At 41.8% G+C, this 20,929-nt stretch overlaps 1 protein-coding gene across 5 annotated transcripts in view; it reads right to left on the reverse strand.

Annotated features, from left to right (window-relative positions):
• Positions 1-107: 107 nt before the first annotated feature.
• The window catches only part of Rprd1a (regulation of nuclear pre-mRNA domain containing 1A), a 54,250-nt gene continuing 33,428 nt past the window's right edge, over positions 108-20,929 (reverse strand). The window contains exons 7-9 of one of the 5 annotated variants that reach the window (XR_013045991.1): positions 3,332-3,527; positions 1,597-1,682; positions 108-792 (exon numbers count right to left, since the gene is read on the reverse strand). Coding sequence is in view for 4 of the 5 variants with exons in the window: in XM_076554834.1 (XP_076410949.1) it covers positions 3,378-3,527 (150 nt within the window). In the remaining variant the exon portion in view is untranslated. Of the gene's footprint in view, positions 3,528-20,929 lie in introns of all 5 variants that reach the window. The other 4 variants (XM_076554834.1, XM_042264321.2, XM_042264320.2 and 1 more) reach the window with 4 other exon arrangements.

Here is a 20,929-nt window from a genome sequence, read left to right on the forward strand (position 1 = left end):
GCTTCACTGACACTTCCAGGACTTTGCCAACTCCCTCCCCTTAGTCCCATGCCTTCCTGTCTTTTACCCAATGAATTAGATTCACAAAAAAGCACACAAAAAAACTCTTCAAAAAGAACATAAAACTTTATTAAGATCTTATACTGTCATCAGATACAGCTAAGGAAAGGGTTTGTAAAAGACAGGGAGAATCCTCTTCCCGTGTGCTTCTGCCACCTCAGCCTGGATGGCAGCAAAAGCTCTGTAGAAATAAACCAGGAACTGACACAACGTTCCCTCTCGATACAGAGCTGAGTTCACCGTCAACAGCTTCTTTGTAGAGCACAACCAGGAAGCCGGCCGGGCTCCTCTCAGGAGTACCTGCTACCAGCCAGGAGAGCAGGGCTTTGTGACTTCACATCCTGTCCGTCAGAGCGGGAATTCGGGAAGGCCTCCAGCCTCCCAGTCACTGTCCTCTTGTCCAGACTTCTCAGACAGTCCATGAACCACACCCGGTGACACTGCTCAGACAGTGACAGCAGACAACATTCTCTGAACTCTGAAAACCATGGTGGCCAGCTCATCTAGCTTTTGTTCCTTCTAAGGGGTTTCTTATGGAGAAGCCCTGACTCAATGCTGTGGAGCGCTGCCACACAGCGGCAGGGGTGCTCTTCCTCAGGAAGGCTGGTGCAGAGCACAGCTCATTTCCAGGCTCCCATCTCCCCGTGTGGTTCTTTTACTTACTGTAGTGTTGCAGGAGCAGAGGGGCACCCGGAAATCTGTTCAAATTGCCACTGCAGACAGCTCTCTGCACTGTTTGTGGAGAGAAGAGGAACGGTGTCCATTCCCAGCACAGGACCTTGCTGCCAATGTGACACACTTTTCCCTGAGGGCCAGGACAGGTTGCTCTCACACTCCTAATCTGCCTCAGGTACATAGTGGAGAAAATGTCCATGATTTAGAGTTTGGTATTTTATACCCCTCACCTAAGCCCATTTCTTTTTTTCTTCCTTTTTCTTTTCTTTTCTTTCTTTCTTTTTTTAAGGCAGGGTCTCACCATGAAACTAATGGCACGAATCTCACTCTGTAGAACAAGTTGGCCTCAAATTCAGAGACCCTACGTCTACCTCTCAAGTGCTGAGATTAAAGGCGTGCACCAGCACACCCAGCTTAGACTATCTCCTAAGGCTTACCATGTTAACTGCTGTAAGGCTGGAAAACCTAGTTCAGACTGTACAGCTTGTGTTCTGTTAGTGAGCTAACTAACAACTGAGGTTTGTGGGATTCGGGTTTTGAGTACTAGCATTTATCACAGATCTCATCAAGCTCTTTAAAAAAATAATACATTTTATCATAAATATTTAGATCAGATACTGGCATCAAAAGAGTATCTAAGTCTGTCTTCATGGTGAAAATATTTCAGCAAACTTCTAAAAGATTTTATATCTTCCCAAGAGTACACCATTTACAAATTTGTTTTAAATGGAAAAAAAAGTATCTATCTTAGATGGATAAATCACCATGTCAGCAAATCATAAATAAGTTCAAGATACTGAAAATAAGTTAACACACAAAACTTTTGCTTTCAAAAACATCAATAACAAAAAACTAACTTACTTGGCATACTTTCAAACCAGGCATAACCAGGGTGTGTAATGTGCATCTGTCCACCCTCTGCCGCATCTTTTCTTCGATCCCTACACCTAGGGAAAAGACAGCAGCACTGGCAGACACCCCACTGTGAGCATCTGGCTGCTGCATGCACACAAGCCGGTGGCAGACAAATGGTGCTCAGGATGTGCCATGAGCCACTCCTCAGCCACCGTACAAGTGAAGTACATCCGTGGTCAAGTGGATTTGGCTCCCAGCTGAGCTTCAGTGGTGTGCACAGAGAACCTGCTATAGGTTCTGTGAGGAAATGTGTCCTAACTCCCAAAAGTTGTGTAAAGCACTGGAAGACAGGACATGCAGGGGATGGATGATGCCATACATGTAACTGTTTTGGAGAAAGGTCAGATTGTTAAAAGCACTGTTTCCCAATGTACTGGCTATTAAAGATAAATTATCTGTCATTCCTTCACATGTAAATTCATTTCAACTATAGTCTCTAATACTGAGTAAGAAACAGAGTAGCCATTCAGAGTAGCAAGATATAATTGGCCTGTGGAATTTAAAAGGTGTTCTATTAACTAACTAGTTTGACTCTGATTACAATGAGAAATGCAAAGCAATGAAGGAGAAAAACCGTCCCCCTTGTCATTATCAAATACAAACCTGCAGGTTCACAATGTAACTTAAAAGAAAGCTGGAGAGCATGCACCTGCTCTACCTAACGTTAACACCAGGATGGAGTAAAGGTACATTTGCTTTGTATTTACATCTGTAAACATACAAGTATAAAATTCACCAGATCTACCCTGTAGTATAGCACTGCTTAATTCCCAATATACAGTTATTCAAAAACCTTAAGGAAATAAAATGTTCCAGGCTACTTAAATGAACATATGGATACTGAGTTCTTGAGCTACTCAAGCTAAGTGCTATTTTACATTACATGGACGAGGGAATAAGCATGTCACTGTTCGTTTACTCTCCACGGCTGGTGTTTTGTTAAAGGATCAATGATACAAGGTGACTGATCTCACAGAAGTCAGCTGTGCTCTCGGCCTCTTGGTGGGACGTCAACACTTAGAACATTCTCAAAATCATGAAATGCACTTAGTTCTACAGTGTAATCAAGGGGTCTATTTAACAGGCCTTTTGTTCTGGACTGGCATGTGGGATGGAATTACTCTATAGGGGAAATGCTCTATAGGCTTTAATTTGACCCTCCATGTGGCATCCATGTCTAGTGTTGTTACTGACCTCTAGGGAATAAAAAACTCAAAGGTATGAGGACACACAGAACCACTATTTGGGTGGTAAGAAGGGAAAAGGTGAGGCTGAAACATTTAGTTTCTTCTATAATCAAGTCCTAACAATACCATAATACAGTCTCATATCAGCTCTTGATCAGTTCTTCTCATTAGGAATTAGATAGTGTACAGTGATTAGATACTGAAAAAAAAATAAAGAAAAACAATTGAAAATACATGAAGAAACAGAAAGAGAATTTCTCACAAGACCTTGGATCAAAAAACCAAACTTACAAAAAGATCTTTTGAAAATAATCACTATTTTAAGCTCATTAATACACAGAAATCACTTGGTTTTAACTAAGTCATGTTAACTCACTAGTAAAATAGTAAACAAACCAACACTTAAACCATTTTAGACTTCCTTGTCATTTCTTGCGTTAGGACCACTCTCTCAACAATGTACAAAAATAACTCTACAGGACTATTCACCTAACCTGTCTCCATGTCTGGCAAAGTCCTGGCCTTGGAGGAGACTGGCCATCAATCTTCACCGTAGATGTCCCCAGCAAAGGGCAGGTGCATGTGACTGCCAGTGACATTGGGCAGTCGAGACAAATCTGGCAGGCTCTGGATCCGGGCTCTGAGTTCTTTGCGCACCAGGGAAACTCTGGCTAGTTTGCGCTTGTATTCCTGCAACAACAAACCACTCTCGTTAGGCTTCATGTTGGAAAGGCAGTCAAGTCTTCAACTGATGCTCTGCAGAGAATGTATCATTCAGTCAGTGCCAAATAAAAGATCACTCCACTGTTTTAGTCAAAAGAGCTACAGAGGTAGTAGAGTATATTATATCCACACATGAAAATATCATAATGAGACGGGCAGTGGTGGTGCACACCTTTAATCCCAGCACTTGGGAGCAGAGCCAGGCGGATCCCTGTGAGTTCGAGACCAGCCTGGTCTCACAAAGCTACACAGAGAAACCCTGTCTCAAGAAACAAAAAAAAAAAAAAAAAAAAAAGAAAGAAAATATCATAATGAAACACACACACACACACACACACACACACACACACACACACATTTTCTTAAACTGAAATTTCAAAGTGTTTTCTGTGACTGCTGCCAATAAACCATTGCAGCGTTATCAGTAACGGGGACTTTGTCTCCAATACAAACCAGCTGCTTCATAATACATTACAGTTCTGTTGGGGATGGTAGGTTTGAGATGGGTTCCTGTAACCAAAGCTGGCCTTGATCCAGTATGTAGCTTGTGTCTCTGAGCCTGCTGCCTCCACCTCTGGCATGCTGGGACGACAGTCAAGCACCACCACACCCAGTTTATTGGTGCTGGAGACAGAACGAGGCGGGGTTTTGTGTACACTAGGCCAGCGCTCTACCGGGAGCACACTCCCAAGCCCCTACGGTTTTTTCTCACTATCTCCACTTCTTACTGCTTTAGAATTAAGGTCAGGACTATACCCCCACTGTCACTAACAAATGATACATTGTTATACACACTTTGAAATTCTAATAGCTATATTTGAATGTAACTTACATTTGTAATGGTATGCATTTTCTTTTATGTATTTCAAAACATTTAACTTCAAATCGGTTACACAGATCACCAAACTGGGCGTCAAAAGCACAAAAACAGGTTTAAAAAGGCTGGCAACCAGTAACCCAAGGAATGAGACTAAAAGTCAATCAAGATCATCTCTGGTTTAGCAGGAAGATTATAGAAAAAGGTATTTCTCACTCTAAAAGAATGCTAGAGATCCTTAATTAAATCCCCCAGGAGAGCAGGTGGAAATCCCCACTTTTTTTTAGCCAACAGAGATGAGGCCTGAGGCGGGAGCAAAACAGTGGGTATGCAAAACCCTTCTTCAGTGTACCTCACTCAGTGCTGACTGCACACCTCTACCTCCTTAGGCATTGCTAAGGAGAAGCCACTTGACTGTTTTAAAATAGAACTATTGGCCCCGATACTCATCAGTATCTGAGAGTATCTGGAAAAGTGTCCAGACCCTGTGATTTTTATAAAACGCCTCCCAAATGATGCTAGCAGCCAGAATTGTGAGCCATTTCTCTATATTTTTGATGCCTAAAACAGTATCAATGATGGAGTAGTCTTGGTACTTCTAAGCCTCTTCTAAAGAAGTAGAATTACCCGGCAGGGCTGAGGAGGATCTAAGAGAACTGGGCACATTAGCTGCAAAACACCAGATAGCCACGAACATGAGAGGTATGAACAACCTCACCTTTCCAACCAATTATGATGTCAAGCTGCACTAAGAGATGTTTCAAGGGCCCTACAGTCTCAAAGGTTAACTCCTTTCTTGCCAGTGACACAGTCTTAGAATACTCAAGGTGTTCCTCACCATGGTAGCTGAGTGGTATACACAATACATTTAGAAGCAGGAGAACAGATTTCTAACTATGCACTTCTAAACATCAATTTTGGAAGTGGCTGAAGGTGTACCTGAGTGGTAGTGCTTGCTTGCCTTGCCTGTGCAAAGCCCTGGTTCACTCATTAGTAACAGGGAAAACACTGTATTTGAAAGAGGGGAGATGTACAATGAACTACTAGAATATCTTGCTGTTTCTGATATAATTTCACTGTGTAGCCTAGGCTCCAACCCCCAGAGTGACCTTAACCAAAGGAAAACTTGAATCCTTTTCTCTGCAAATTTTACTTTTCCATCTTATCTAATTTATTATCAGGTAGCCAGTTTTAAATACTGAAGTACGCCGGGCGGTGGTGGCGCACGCCTTTAATCCCAGCACTCGGGAGGCAGAGGCAGGCGGATCTTTGTGAGTTCGAGGCCAGCCTGGGCTACCAAGTGAGTTCCAGGAAAGGCGCAAAGCTACACAGAGAAACCCTGCCTCAAAAAAAAAAAATAAATAAATACTGAAGTACAGCCAGGTTTAGTGGCACCTTTAATCCATGTGCCCAGGAGGCAGGAGCAGGTGGGCTCTGTGAATTCAAGACCAACCTAGCATACATAGTGAATTCTAGGCCAGCCAGAGTGACAAAGTAAGAACAATGCCTCAAATAAACAAACAAATAAAATTTTAAAAGTATAACATAACACTATAGACTAGAGCATATGCTTCAAATAGGATCTGTGTGTGAAAACGAAGGTAAGAATTAGACGGGGCAATAATGCTGACATTTTTGTATTTGACATTCTGTGGTTTTTGTAACCCTGTGTATTTAAACTGTTAATGAAAACTGAAAATAACCTCTACCTAGCTAGTATAACCAGTTTTTTTTAATGTGCCATTAAATTACTCTACAACCTTAGTCCCACACTGTTCTGACCTCCACACATGCAACATGGCACACAAATCCGTGCATACACAGAAGACATTCAGTTTTGAAAAGATATGGGCTTTTTCAGAGCCCTAGGCAACTTCCTCACAACATTTTCCTAATTTTAAATTGCTATCTATCAAACTTTGTGTCATCCTTTATGTCTTTCTCAAAAACAGCACATACCACTATTCACTTCATGTATCTAAGCTAACTCAATTAAAAAAAAATCTCCACTGAAAGAAATAAACCCTAAGCAATCACGTGTGCTACCCTGGGTTACAACCCCAATAGTAGGAGGACCAGCACTGACACCTCAGGCAGCCTACAGCACGGGAACTACTCCTAACTTTGGTCTTTTATGTCTCCAGCAGTCTGCTCATTCACAAAGACCCACATTTCTCACCCCAGCCTACTGACCTCTGTTCACTGGCAGTCTCGGCCCCACAATCCTCAAGCTCCCAGTCTCTTCAGTTCCAGTTTCATACATGCTCACCTGCACTGGTTCAACCCATACCCTCCATCCTTAAAAATCCTACCCATAAACCAAGTGTGCTACATACCTTTAATCCCAGCAAAGAGGCAGAGGCAGTAGGATCTCTGAGTCTGAGGCCAGCCTGGTCTATTTGGAGTTCCAGGAAAGGCACAGCTACATAGAAACCCCATCTCAAACAAACCAAGTGCTGAGGGGCTGCAAGATGGCTGACTCAGCTGTTAAAGGCTAGGCCCAAAGGGAGGGTTGGTAACTTACCCGTATGTTACAGAGCTATTTCACTGTCTAGAAAATTCCTGTGACCATCTTTCCACCTATGCACTAAGATGGGTCTGGCATCTTTGACAGCAGGAGCCTTCATCTTGCCATGCTTTATCACTGAGTTAAGATTCAGATGCAGAAGTTTCTAGCATGCCAAAGGCTTGGGCTCAAGCCTGGCACCAAAGGTGGCAGCAGAGGAAATACCCATCCCTGTGGTGATGTGATCAGCCTTGTAAACACTGCCAAGTGAGTTGGGACTTCAAACTAGACCTCTGTAGTCAACACTTACTACATCCTGAATATCACAGACAAGTTCATAAACTCCAGCCTTTATGGTCCCAATACCACCACCAACACTGCTTACTCTAGCCTAAGCTGACTTGCTATGTATCGTGCTCACTTTTCAAAGCTCATTCTTTCTAACTCTAAATACTACAAGACTATTTCCAAGCTTCCTTATCTGTACTGGAGAGGAAGACAGTTCTCCTAAGTGCACTTTTCTCATGTTAACAGCAGAGCACCGAGTCATGAGGCCAGGAGATAAACCACTGCCTCCTCAGTCTTCTCCCTGCATGACCTCCAACAAGGGCTACCTCTGATTATCCAAGTCTCCATGCCTTCTTTAAAAAGGACACCTGGATTTACAGACCCATGACGCTTAAATAACCTTGAACTTTCAAATCATGAATTGCTATGTTATCATTCTGCTGTAGCATCTGAATTAGCTCGAAATAAGCAGCTAGATTCACAGTAGTTCTCAAACTACCTAACGCTGGATCTTTTAATACAGTTCCTTTTGCTGTGGCGACCCCCAAGCATAAAATTATTTTCACTGCTACTTCATACCTGTAATTTTGCTACTGTTATCAATCATTGTAAATATGTTTTCCTGTGAAAGGGTCGTTTGTTCCCTGGGTTGAGAACCACTGAGCTAGAAGAATAAACTGCCCAGGCTGGATGTAGTCATGCAAACTATAATCCCAGCACTTGGAAGGCACAGGCAAAGTTGCCTAAAGTTCAACACTAGCCAAGACTATATAGTGAGTATCAGGCCAGCTTGGGCTACAGAATTCTGGAGACCCTGTTTTAAGAGGGGGAAAAATTGTTATTTTAGGCCTCATATAGTTCTAAAACTCTTACTGATTTAAAGGGTTTTCTTGTTTTGTTTTTTAAGACAGGGTTTCTCTGTGTAGCCTTGGCTGCTCTGGAACTCACTTGGTAGCCCAGGCTGGCCTCGAACTCACAGAGATCCACCTGGCTCTGCCTCCCGAGTGCTGGGATTAAAGGCATGCGCCACCACCGCCCGGCCTATTCTTTTCTTAAAGATGCTCCTACTCCTGCCCTCCCTCTCCATAAACAATTGTGACAAAAGAAAGAAAGAAAGAAAGAAAGAAAGAAAACTGGGTGTGGTGGTATATGCCTAGACTTTCAGTACTTGGTAGGAATAAGGTAGGACTATAAATTGAAGCCGGCCTGAACTAGTGATATCTGGTCTCAAAACCTAACTAAATAAAATACACATTTTTCTAAAAAAAAAAAAAAAAAAAAAAAAAAAAAAAAAAAAAAAAAATGAAAAACCTGCCAAAACAAAGGTGGAGAATTTCCACTGCATCCCCAGACACCAAGGCTCAGCAATGAATGAGAAGGACCTGCCTATTATTAAAGCCCCAACCACTTCCTGGAACCCTTGTGCTGTGTCATACAGAGTACTATACTAAACCAGGAACTCCAAGGCTGATTCCTGTGAGCGGTTTTTGTGACCCGTTGGAAGCAACTTGAGCAGATTTCAGAACGCTATGAAAACAGGCTTAGATAAGTCACTCCCTCCCCTTGCAACAGCTATCTCCATGGTTCTCTAAGTCTAACATGACTAGGTTGGCAACATTCAACATCAACGTCTGCACTCTTTCAGAGCAGTGACATCCTAGCACGACCGTCATCCAAGACTTTTTCTCCACAAAAATTCTTAAGATGGAGAAAATGGAATATTATTTCCATAGAATTTCACAAGTTGCATCTACATAAATATCCAAGCAGTTCATCACTGTAAATTTCTATGAATGTATCACTAAGCTGGTATCTGATCACTTAAATTCTGCTATGAATTTAAATATGCTGATATTTCATCTAGCACACTCTAACCCAAACCAAAAATGTCAGTCATTATTCTAAACACTCCATTTAATCTCTAAGGTAGAGACTACATGTTATAGATGATGAAACTAAGGCACAATCATTAAGAATCTTCACTCAAAGTCGACAGAAAAACAAAAAACAGAGGCTCAAACCTATACAGACTGGTTCAGTCCCTATGCTTGCCCAATATGCCAACATGTTTCTTGAATCCTGGGATTAATTTGATGGGTATTCTGAATGTTATCCAACTGAAAATCACCTACAGGATCACTGAAAAAGGGTTAGCAGTCATGACTCCCACCTCAAGATCCAAGGAGACAACTGTGACTTGGACTAACAGGCCTGTCATCACACACCTTTGGCTTTTTCCAGTAGTCCAGGGTCACCCTTTTCTCCGATATAGACATTAAGTAACAGAAAAAGAGTAACTATGGTGGCCAGGAGCTAGTTCACCCAGAAATGATGCCTAGCACTCTAGGAAACTCAATCTGCTGGGAAGTCAGTTTTACCCTCAGGGTAGAGGAACAAGGTGCTGCCAAGCCAGGAGCTGACAGACAGCATACAACACTGAGGACTTCTTCAGTATCAGGCAACCTCAAAAGCAAGATGCAACTTAAGAACCTGCTTCTACACATACTGATGACTAAATGAAGCTGACATAATCAGCTTGAAGTTTTACTTTTGTGTCTCTTTAGCCTCTTCCTTAGTACATTTTCTGGTTGCTATTGTATCACATTACCTTGGGATTTTTAAATGTCATATAATATGACATCTAAATGGGATGTCTCCCAGGATCTTGTTTCACAGCTTTTAACAAAGGTGCCATAAAGAGAAGTCTGGGCTCATGTTTGGAATAAAAATTTTGTATAGTGGTCTATACTACATCTCCTTTGTATCCTCTACAGGCTGATACCCTGAGATAAGCATCAAGAGGGAATTTTTACATTAAGCTGTCCTTAGAGTGTTATACAGATTTCACTGAACCCAACTTTCCCCACGTCCTTGTCACTTAATCACCTCTAAAAGCAAACTCACTACTTTCACTGCTTTCAAGTGCCTTTCGACAGAAACCCCAGGTTAGTGGGTCTTCCAACCCTATTTACCATAGCTTTCCTGCAATACTGGGCATCATTACTGACTGGATTCCCTTTCTACTTTCTTGCCTGCACAGCTCTGCTAAGTTTACTTCAATTCTTTGTTGCACTGCAGGTGTTTGGTGAGGTGAGTGTGAGCATGATTTGCCTAGGTTTAGACTGCATTTTGTTTCCTTAATCTTGCTTTCTAGTTTCCCCAGATCAGGAGTTTGGTTTCTACCACTCATTCTGGAAATTGTTAGTCATTGTGGCTTCACATTTCTTCTGTTTCTCTCTTCTGGTATTCCAGGCAAGAAACAAGACTGTTGCCGGGCGGTGGTGGCGCACGCCTTTAATCCCAGCACTCGGGAGGCAGAGCCAGGCGGATCTCTGTGAGTTCGAGGCCAGCCTGGGCTACCAAGTGAGTTCCAGGAAAGGCGCAAAGCTACACAGAGAAACCCTGTCTCGAAAAAAAACCAAAAAAAAAAAAAAAAAAAAAAAAAAGAAACAAGACTGTCTCAATTCTTGGATGTATTATTTGTGGGCTTCACTTCTGTGTCTTTCTGTTCATTTCCCACTCTGCGTTTGTTTAGGAAACTGTCACTGGCCTCTCACAAGCTCACCAATTACCCATGGCTGTCCTCTACTGAGTTAGGTGCCTGTCAAAAGAACTAGGTGAATTTTTTTTAAATGTTTTTCTTTGGGGCATTTTTACCTCTTACATTGCCTGCCCAATTTGGTATGGTGTCTGCTTTACCCATTAGACCCTTAGCGTATCAATCATTTGTTAAATTCCTGGCCTGTGATCATTTAAACAACAGTCACAGGTTAAGTTTGGTTCTAATGCTTGCCTTGTCTCTCTCGGCTGCCTTTTAGTGATCAGTGTTTTGTTTTGTTTTTGATGTTGAAACAATGTATCGGGCAACACTGAAACAAACATGCTTGGGTGTGAAGTACTACGTTAATCTCCCGAGAATTAGGCTGTTTAAGGTGGAAGTAGATGTTAAGTGTCAGACCAAAAGCTAATACTAATAATAGTACTGCTCCTGGTTCTGTCCATGGAAGTAAAGCAAATTCCTCTCTTCCCATAGTCTCCAAAGCACCTGAAGACAAGTAAGTACCCACACACATGCCTTCAGTGCCCAGCTCTCTCCCCTTCTCTAAGGCACTGTTCGCACTTCCTCAGGTGCCCTGGCACCGGCTTCTGCCTCCAGATAAACTGTGAACAGACACTTCAGTCCAGCTGCTTAGGTAGTATCCCATGTTTACTAGTTCAGCTCAATACCATCCTAGCTACATCACCTGGCTAAGAGCTACAGCTGATCAGTGCTTTCCCCTACTTGGTATTACCTAGTAAACAGCAAATCTTAACCATGGGTCAAGCTAGTTGACCTTGAGTGAGTTTTCAGAGGCAGTTCTAAGCAATTTACTGTGTAAGCAAACATGCATGCATACATGCATTTTTCAAAACTGTTGGTAACAACAACAAAAAAACCCTACCTATCTTCTCTTCCTAAGCAACAACAACAACAAAAACCTATCTCCTCTTCCTAATTATTTGATAATATGCTTCTAATGTTGCTGGGGTACATATATTTTTTTAATCCAGAAAAAATAAACACATTTTGTTATTTTCACAACAGTTCATTAACTAAAATATTCTTTGGAATTAAAACACTGTCACACAATAAACACTAAATTTCTATCACAATCAGGCTCTACTTAGTTCTGCATTGTGACATGGGAATTCTGGTTATTCCTATAAACTTCCAAGCATGTTACCTTATGTTGGAACAAGACTCACAGAAGCTTCATGAGTGAAACAGACTTTGCTCCACAGCAGTTAGGGGCTCCTCACCATGACCTAAAACATGAGACTTTTGGGCTGTTCTACAGAGACTGACTATGGGCCAGTAAGCCTGATCAAATTCTATCACTGAGATGACATCACTCTACACATCATCAGGCTAGCCTTAAATGTCTAATCATTACTAACTGTTCAAGAGGTTCACGCTCTATGTCAGCCAGCTCTGGCATACCTCCCCCATGAGTTACTGGTCAAGAAAGCTCCTCAAACACCACAGCTGCTGTCATCACTCGTGACTGCCCACTAGAACCAGATCCTAAACCCTACTGCCGAAGACACAACACACTTGTTTACAGGACAGAGGAAACCGCACTGTTAACTGCTGTTGTTACTGTTTCGTCCCCTTGCCTCATCCTAGTTCTACCACCCACCTTCAAACTTTCCTGCCCACGCCCAACTTCCACACAAAGTTCACTGTACTGCAGTATATCCAACAGCTTCTTGTTCCTGTCAACTGCATTCTACAATCCACACCTCAGTTTTGTGCAGCAGGTTCTATGGCGTAATTCAGTGCTGACACTTGTAAAGGGCAGAAAGCAGACACCAGGAGAGGCAGGTGTCAGTCCAGTCACACTTTCAGCTGCTGACACTGTGCCACACCACAGGAAAATAAGATGTGATACTCCTGAACTGGATGAAATTCAGCAACAAAACCTTCCAGTGATACAAAAGCAAGGATTCATGGATTCAAAGAGAATCAAGAAATGATTTCTACACATCTTTTGTTTGGTAGACTTGAGAATTGGCATGCCCATCAATATCAGTACCCAGAAACATTTAATCCATTAAAAACTAAATCCTTCCAAACTTGACCTTACCCGTTAAATTTTATTCTTCTTTAGTTCCAAGGGCTAACGTTTAAACTACATTATCTAGATTTTATAATTTACTTATTATGAGGATATAAATTTTATATCTTGAATACTAAAGGACAAAAAAGCCAAACTGTAAAGAAAATTTTAATTAACACCCCCCCAACCCAACCCTGTGTACCACAAATGTTGGTACACTATATTTCTTAGAAGCTGTCTCATGCAGCTCAGGCTAGCTTCCAACTCACTATGTAGTTAACCATGACCTGGAGCTTCTGATCCTCCTGCTTTGCCCTCCCCCCAAGTGCTGGGATTACAGATATGTACCACTGTGGTGGTAGAGATCAAACTCAAGGCTCCATGCATGCTAGGCAAACACTCTACCAACTAAGCTACACCCCAATCCTAATCATCCACCCACCCACCCACCCACCCACCCATCCATCCACCCACCCACCCACCCACCCACCCACCACTCATCCATCCATCCATCCATCCATCCACCCACCCACCCACCCACCCACCCATCCAGAAAGAGGTATGCATGTACAAGGACACAAGTATAGAGGTCATAGGATAACTTGAAGGCATCAGCTCTTGCCTTCCTCCACGTCAGTTCTGAGGGTCAAACTCAGGTCAAGCCTGGAAGCAAGTGATTTTATCTGCTGAGTCATCTCACTGGTCTCCCAGTACTTTGTTTTATACACTTTTTAGTAAGCTTTTTCTTTAATGTAGTCTGTACATACACTTGAGGAGATTAGAGGACAACTTGTAGGAGTCAGTTCTCTCCTTTCTACCATGTGGGGCCCAGGAATTGAACTCAGGTCATCAGTCAGGCTTGGCAGCAAGCACCTTGCCCACTAAGTCATCTTGCCAGCTCTTTCTAAACATTTTTATAACTGTATCTTGTTCACCTGTAAAGCACTACCATAACACATTAAATTTAAACTATAATCCCAACCAAGTGCCTCACTTTCTTGCACCATGACCTTAGGCCATAGCCATTATGACTTTGATGCTGTAGGTTATATTCTTTCTTGCCTTGTCTAGAATTCCTCAATACTCCTCCTTTGATTAAAAATAATAATACTAGATTTCTCATACACTGCACCTATCGTATGTGTCTTATGACGGCCACTAACTAGTAGTTAGGGCATGTTCAATAGTTACTCTACTGTGACCATTTTTCCTCTCCACACACCGCTATCTTACCCACTCTTACAGTGCTAAGATAGCAGTGGAGCAATTCCAGGACATCATGCATGTTAGGCAAGTACTCTACCACTGAGCTACAAACAACTCAGTGCCCAGGCCATTGCTGCAGGGGAGACACATATTCTTCAGTGTGAGAAGGGAAAATAGGGTAACAGGGATGAGTATGATAAAAAAAAAAAAAAATTGTATACGTGGATGAAATTGTCATAATAAAACTCTAACAAAAAACTTTTTTAAAAAGTGTCTGCCTAGAAAAAAAAATTGCCATAAGTTATGTGTCATAAAAAATTGTTTTTTATTGGAATTCATTTGAATATTCTCTAAAGACTAGAAATGAAAGATTCATTATATATTTTGCAAATTTACTTTGCTTACTTAAATTATCCTTAGATTTTTTTTTTCTCAAAGACTATAACTTGTCTATCAACCAAATACTTTAAAGGGTTGAATTCCCTAATTCTTCAATCCATAGATTAGGAAAAGTAAAAGTGGTACTTAGGAGACAGAGGCAGATGGATCAAGGCCAGCCTGGTATACATAGTGAGTTCCAGCAAAATCAAGAAGGGAAGGAGAAGGGAGGGGGAGGGAGGGAAGTGGAAGGAAGGGGAAAGGAGGGGAAGAGAGAGGAGGGGAAGGAAGGGGAGGGGAGCAAAGGCTTTAAGCAAGTGTACTGGTAGCAATCAAATCTACAGGATTACCCAACTAAGCAAGAAGCACATATTCATTCGCTTTTGTAGAAAATACACAGAAGTTAATTAGTATTTTATATTCATGCTGAACAGGTCTGACGCTGCTGTGATCTCTGCCAAGCTCTGAAGGCATGAATATTTTAGAGCTATTGCAGACATTCATAATCCTTGCTACCTTATTGCAAGTCATTCTTAAAAGGAAGCCTGTGTTTCCTGTGGCTTGCCAAAGCAAGGTTTAAACCCGCCCCCCCCCAAAAAAAAAAACCACAGGCCATGACAACAGCAGGTATCCTCGACAATAGTCAACAGACATTGGGAAAATCAACTTCAACTCAGGTCTAAGTGAAACCAGAAATCCAGTCTTAAAATGGATCTCCTGGCTTCTGATTCCCTCTCCACTCATCCTAAGTAACAGTTTGCAAACTAGTTAAGCAACTGTGATAGTAAATCCCTGTCTTCAACAAAGACCTAAAACAATCTGACAAAACCAACTCTACTCAATATTAATCTGGCATGGCGGGAAATGCTTGTAATTCCAGCACTTGGAAGACTGAGACAGGAAGCTCTTGGGTTTAAGGCCAGCCTGTACTACAGATGGAGATCTTATCTCAATGAACAACAACAAAATGATCATGACACAGCCACCACCACTAACATTAGACAAGCCAAGACTGCATTCTAGAAGAACAAAACAAACCAAAACCACCAACAGTGACAGAATATAGAGGAAAAGCATTCTAGAAGTGGTTAAAACAGGAGAAAAGATGAGCAAGATGGAGTAACAATTCTGAACATTTAATGTATGTAATAAGAATATAATGAAAAGCTCTAAGTAATTCAGAAGAAAAACTAAAATGCAGCTAAGGTCTTCCTGCAAAAAGAACAAGCCTTCAAAACCAATGGGACCAACATCCAGGTGTGTGCACAATAAAATCCAGCCTCTAATGCAGGGGGGGGGGGAGAGTGTTACTCAACAAAGCTACTCTTTACTGAAGAGAATTTAGACATAGTTGACCAGAATAACTTTTCTTTCTTCTCTTCTTCATCCTCCTTCTCCCCAACCTCTGTCTCTTTCTTTTGTAGATCGGACTGGCCTTGAACTCACAGAGATCTGTCTGGCTCTACTCAGAGTAGCTTTTCAATTCAATCAATAAAACAATAGAAAATTTGAAAATGGATCCATTAAAGACCAACAGAAAGAACCAGATTGTTTTTGACAGAAGCTACAGCATGGATGGACCTAGAAGCTGTAAAGCAAATTGGACAAATATGTCACTATTCCAGTAGTCAAGGTCACAGACCATGGCACTGGTGTCTAGGTAAAAGGAAATCATGGAACACTTGTTTCAGGGTGAAGAGTATCAGCTTTGCAAAAGGAAGAATTCCAGAAGCAGGACATACAGCGGAATGTACTTCAACACTGCCCTAAGGGCTATGAAGATGGGAGGCCTTGCAAGCATGAAGAATTGGATCTGGTTCCCAGAACCCATGAAAAACAAGCTGTGTGTGTCGAGGCACTCTTGTAATTCCAGCACTGAGGAATGAGACAGGGAGACAGATCTCTAAGGCTCATTAGCCACCCAGCTTAGCCTATTTCGCAAGTACAAGACTAATAAGAGACCCTGTCTCAAAAACACCAGGTCTAGTGCTTGAGAAACAGCAGCTGATTTTGTTCTGTGGCATGCACACAAATAAAAAACCATGTATCTCCTACTGGCCTAATTTTCTCCCTAAGAACTTAAAACTATCACAAATAAGCAAAGATTTAACTTGAAAGAGATTCAGAGCAATATTTTTCCAACAGCAAGAAGTCAAATGTAATAGACACACCAAAATGTTATTTAAACCAATAATTTAACAGTAAGAAACTCCAAGAACCAGGCGCATACTTTTAATCCCAGCACTCAGGAGACAGAGGCAGGTGGATCTCTGTGAATTCAAGGCCAGCCTTGTCTACAGAGCTAGTTCTATGACATCCAAGGCTACACAAAGAAACTTTGTCTCTGAAAAGCAAAACAAACAAAAAAAAAGAAACAAAGTAGGTAGATAAATACTATTCTGTAACAGGCTATAACTTGGCTATTAAAGTCAGATTGGTAATTAAGATAAGAGTAGAGAGAGCTTGATTGGCATGGGCAAAGTTCAAGGTGCCATCCCAAAAAACAAAAGGGGCAGGGTGGTAGTAGTGCAAGCCTTTAATCCCAGCACTTGGGAGGCAGAGGCAGGCAGATTTCTGTGAGTTCCAGGCCAGCCTGGTCTACAAGGTGAGTTCCAGGACAGCCAGGACCATTACAGAGAAACCCTGTTTTGAAAAACCAAGGGGGAGGGGAAGGGGGGAGGGGTGATAAATATGGAAATGTTTACAGTAAATGTGCAAAGTACGACAGCATACAAAAATAGTTGTAGGTACAACAATCCCATCCTTCGAATCTTGTTAAAAATTAAGGAATAATGGAATTGTAGGTAGCATCTATGCCTTTAGCAATGGGTGCAAAACTATGAACACACAGTACCTTTACAGCAGTAACAAAACTTCACCTGACATAGGCATGGTGATGCACACCTTTAAGCCCAGCAACAGGACAGTTGGCCTGGACACGGGAACAAGAAAGAAGCCATCCAATACTCCACTGCTACTACCTGGGCAGCTCAGACCAGCACTGCCAACACACTGTTTAAACCAAGTCCTGCCCACCTTCACTCTCCAGTTCACTCAGAAACCAGGAGTAGTCGGCACCACTGCTCCTTCTTGCGCTTTGGAAATTCAAGGGCCTTCTTCATGGTGGTTCCAAGCTACTCCTCACTTCCTCTCACTCCTAAGAACCCTCAGCTGCTACAGTAACGAACTGCAGTGGTGCTGAGCAACAAGGCCTCGCCTCTGCAGGCAGCACACCTGTTCATCCGCACATACTCCCCATCAGGAAGGGACAGGGGGATTCCAGCCCACCTGGCACTGTCCCCTTTCCAGCCTCAGCACTGCTTACTCTACTCCTGCAGTCACAGACAAAACAGGACACTCTCACAACATAAAGAATGGCTCTTTTCTCCTTTGTTCACATTACTGAGCCAAACTTCTAGCCACTATACACCCGGCCCTGAGGTCTTTCTGTAAGCAGTCCTCGTCCAGGCTTCTCTCCACTGTCAGTCATCCTCAGTCATCACAGTCCAATTTCACTACAGTGAACTGAGATGTGAGAGAAACTACATCTCACAGGCTTATCATCATATTGCGATTAATTCCTTATTATATCTACCTTGTAAATTAAACTTTATCTTAGGTATAAATGACAGAAAAAAATGACCCATGTCATGATAAAAGAATGAGCACTCTCAATAAAAATACAAAGTATGAAAGAGAAAAAAACACAATTTCATACACACAATAACCATAATTAGTTGAAATGGCAAACATGAACAGTATTAGAAAGCAATTGAAGTCACAATCTGTACAATTAAACGTCAAACTTACAGGTCAGTGTGCACATATAGAAATTAAGCTTGGCAGAAATAGCATTTCACAACACTAGTAAAAAAGTCATTAATTTTGGATTTTAGGGGAGAAAGTTGGGACATAATCTCACTAAGCAGCAGAGGCCAGTCTGGAACTTCCTACAAAGACCACACTGGCCTCCAACTCATGCTTCTCCTGCTTCAGTCTACAGTGGTCTAAGACTAAGACATGAGCCACTATACCTGTCCCATTATTAATCAGTAAGGGAACCATTAATTACCACTTTCAATCTATTACATCTCTGTATCATATGCAAAACAAATTCCAATAAAATTATTTGGAAATACAGAACATCACAGGATCCACAAAGATTAGCAAGCACTGACATTATGTATTTGCTTGTTTACTCACTTATTTCAGCTCTTTTCTAGAGTTTCTGTGTAGCCCTGGCTGGCCTTGAACTCAGAACTCAGAGATCTGCCAGCTTCTGCCTCCTGAGTGCTGGGACTAAAGGCAAAAAGCACTGACTTTAAAAAAGCATGTTTCCTTCCAGGACCATATTGTGGAATCCCGCACTACAGTTTGTGGAAACTAAACAACTGGGGATCTCGTTGATATAGAAGAATCTCTCATCTTCCTGCCCCCAACACATCGAAGTGTCACTTTAAGTCATCCTATGGTGCAGACACACGCGATGCCAGCACTAGGAAGGCTGAGATGGGGAGTTCTGGGTTCCAAATCAAATCCATTATCCATCCATCCATCCATCCATCCATCCATCCATCCATCCATCCATCCATCCACCCGTCCAACACCCCCGTCAGATTATTGCTCTATAGTCCACGCTGGCCTTAATCTCAGGAACTCTTTGCCTCAACCTCACTAGCACTAGGATTACAGGCAAGTGCAATAGCCTAGATTAGTAGTCTATTATCTGTTTACTAATCAAAGTTAATCAAAAGGGATTACCTCAACTGTTAGAAGCACTCCATGTTTTCATTGATTTCAAATGTTTTAAGAATGGCTCCCTCAACATATTAAACATCCACTTTTTAAAAAAAAAATATTTATTATGTATATAGTGTTCTGCCTGCATGTGTCCCTTCAGGATAGAAGAGGGCACCAGATTATAGGTGGTTGTGAGCCATCACATGATTGCTGGGAACTGAACTCAGAACCTCTGGAAGAACAGTCAGTGCTCTTAACTGTTGAGCGATCTCTCCAGCCCCAAACATTCTCTTCTTAAACTGATACTTTTGTTCTATTTTCTAACAATGGTGATTAGTGTCACCAACACTTAAACCAGTTTTAGAAACAGTGTAGCTGATACAAAAACAAGCTTTCGGTCCTCAGTCTCTACTTCAGGGTGATGCTGCCTACTAATACAAGGCATGTTTAAATATCAAGTCATTGTCACATCATATGACAAAAAAAAAGCTTACTTCTCAATGACGATTTACAGTGAGATCTTGAGATCTTGCTCTGTAACTTCCTAGTTTATGTAAACAGTAGCTTTAAAAATACGATCATGAGCTGGGCATGGTGGCACACACCTTTAATCCCAGAACTCAGGAAGCAGAGGCAGACAGATCTCTGAGTTCAAGGCCAGCCTGGTTTACAGAGTGAGTTCCAGGACAGCCAGGGCTACACAGAGAAACCCTGTCTTAAAAAACCAGAAAGATTTAAAAATAGAAAAACAAAACAAAATATCCTGATAATTGAGGTGGTTTCTTCGATATAAAATTCAGCCATACTGAATGAACAACAATCAAACTCCCTAGAAGACTTTATTTCAAGCCAGCGATTACTTGGAAAGGCAAGGGTTCTTAAGAGCTGGAGAAAGAGGACTTCGGGTTTTGCCAGGGGGGGTAGACTTCTTTCTGTCAGAACAAGAGCCAACATGGCTTTGGAGTGAATGCACTGATGCTGGAAGTTCACTGCTCTAAACAATCCAATACTGCTTTGTGAAAAATGTGGGAGCTACTTTATCTCCCTGAACCTTATTTCCATGACTATAACCTGTGGATGATATGTACCCTGCTGTGTAGGACTGAATGAGGTGATTATGTGAAGGGGCTAGAACTGTGCCCCTGAGACATGGTAAATGTTAGTCTTACCATCATCGGCTCTGTGTATGACTATTAACTAGAAAATCTGGCTAGAATGCACCAGCAAATGGGGGCAGGGGTGGGTGTAGGAGTGACCTATTTTCTACAGTTACATGTCAAATATAAATTGTATTTTTGAAACCAGTAATAGTCAACACCAAAAGTGAGAAAGCAGGTATAAATAGAATAATAAATATCGTTCTTCAATTTTCAAAAACATGAGACAATACAGGCTTTGGAGTTTGATGTTTATTTTTAGCCGGAAGAATACCCTAATGGTGATGACATCGTTAGATGATACGCCGTGTCCAATACCTGCAACAGAAGCTCGACAAAAGTTAAAGAAACCGTACCAAAAGGCTGAAGACAAAAACTGTTGACATACTCACCCTCAATGCTGCGAACGGAAAACAAGTAAGGATGAATAAGACTGAAGGCCACTACAACATCACAAACAGGTAAGCTAACTCCCAAACTCATGTTCTAAGAAACTCCACTGCATCTTTTCCATTCCAAGTGGGCAACCTCTTCAAGGACAGAGCAAAGTGCCAATGACTAAGTGAGTTTGTGTGAGCAGAGAGGGAGCAAACTGAAAAAGGACAGTGTAAAATTAAGAGTTGAGCATCTGGGGTGTGGAATAATCGAGGAGCTCTCTCAGAACTGCAAGAGCAAGC

Source organism: Peromyscus maniculatus, chromosome 19 (genome assembly GCF_049852395.1).
Source record: "Peromyscus maniculatus bairdii isolate BWxNUB_F1_BW_parent chromosome 19, HU_Pman_BW_mat_3.1, whole genome shotgun sequence".
NCBI lineage: Eukaryota > Metazoa > Chordata > Mammalia > Rodentia > Cricetidae > Peromyscus > Peromyscus maniculatus.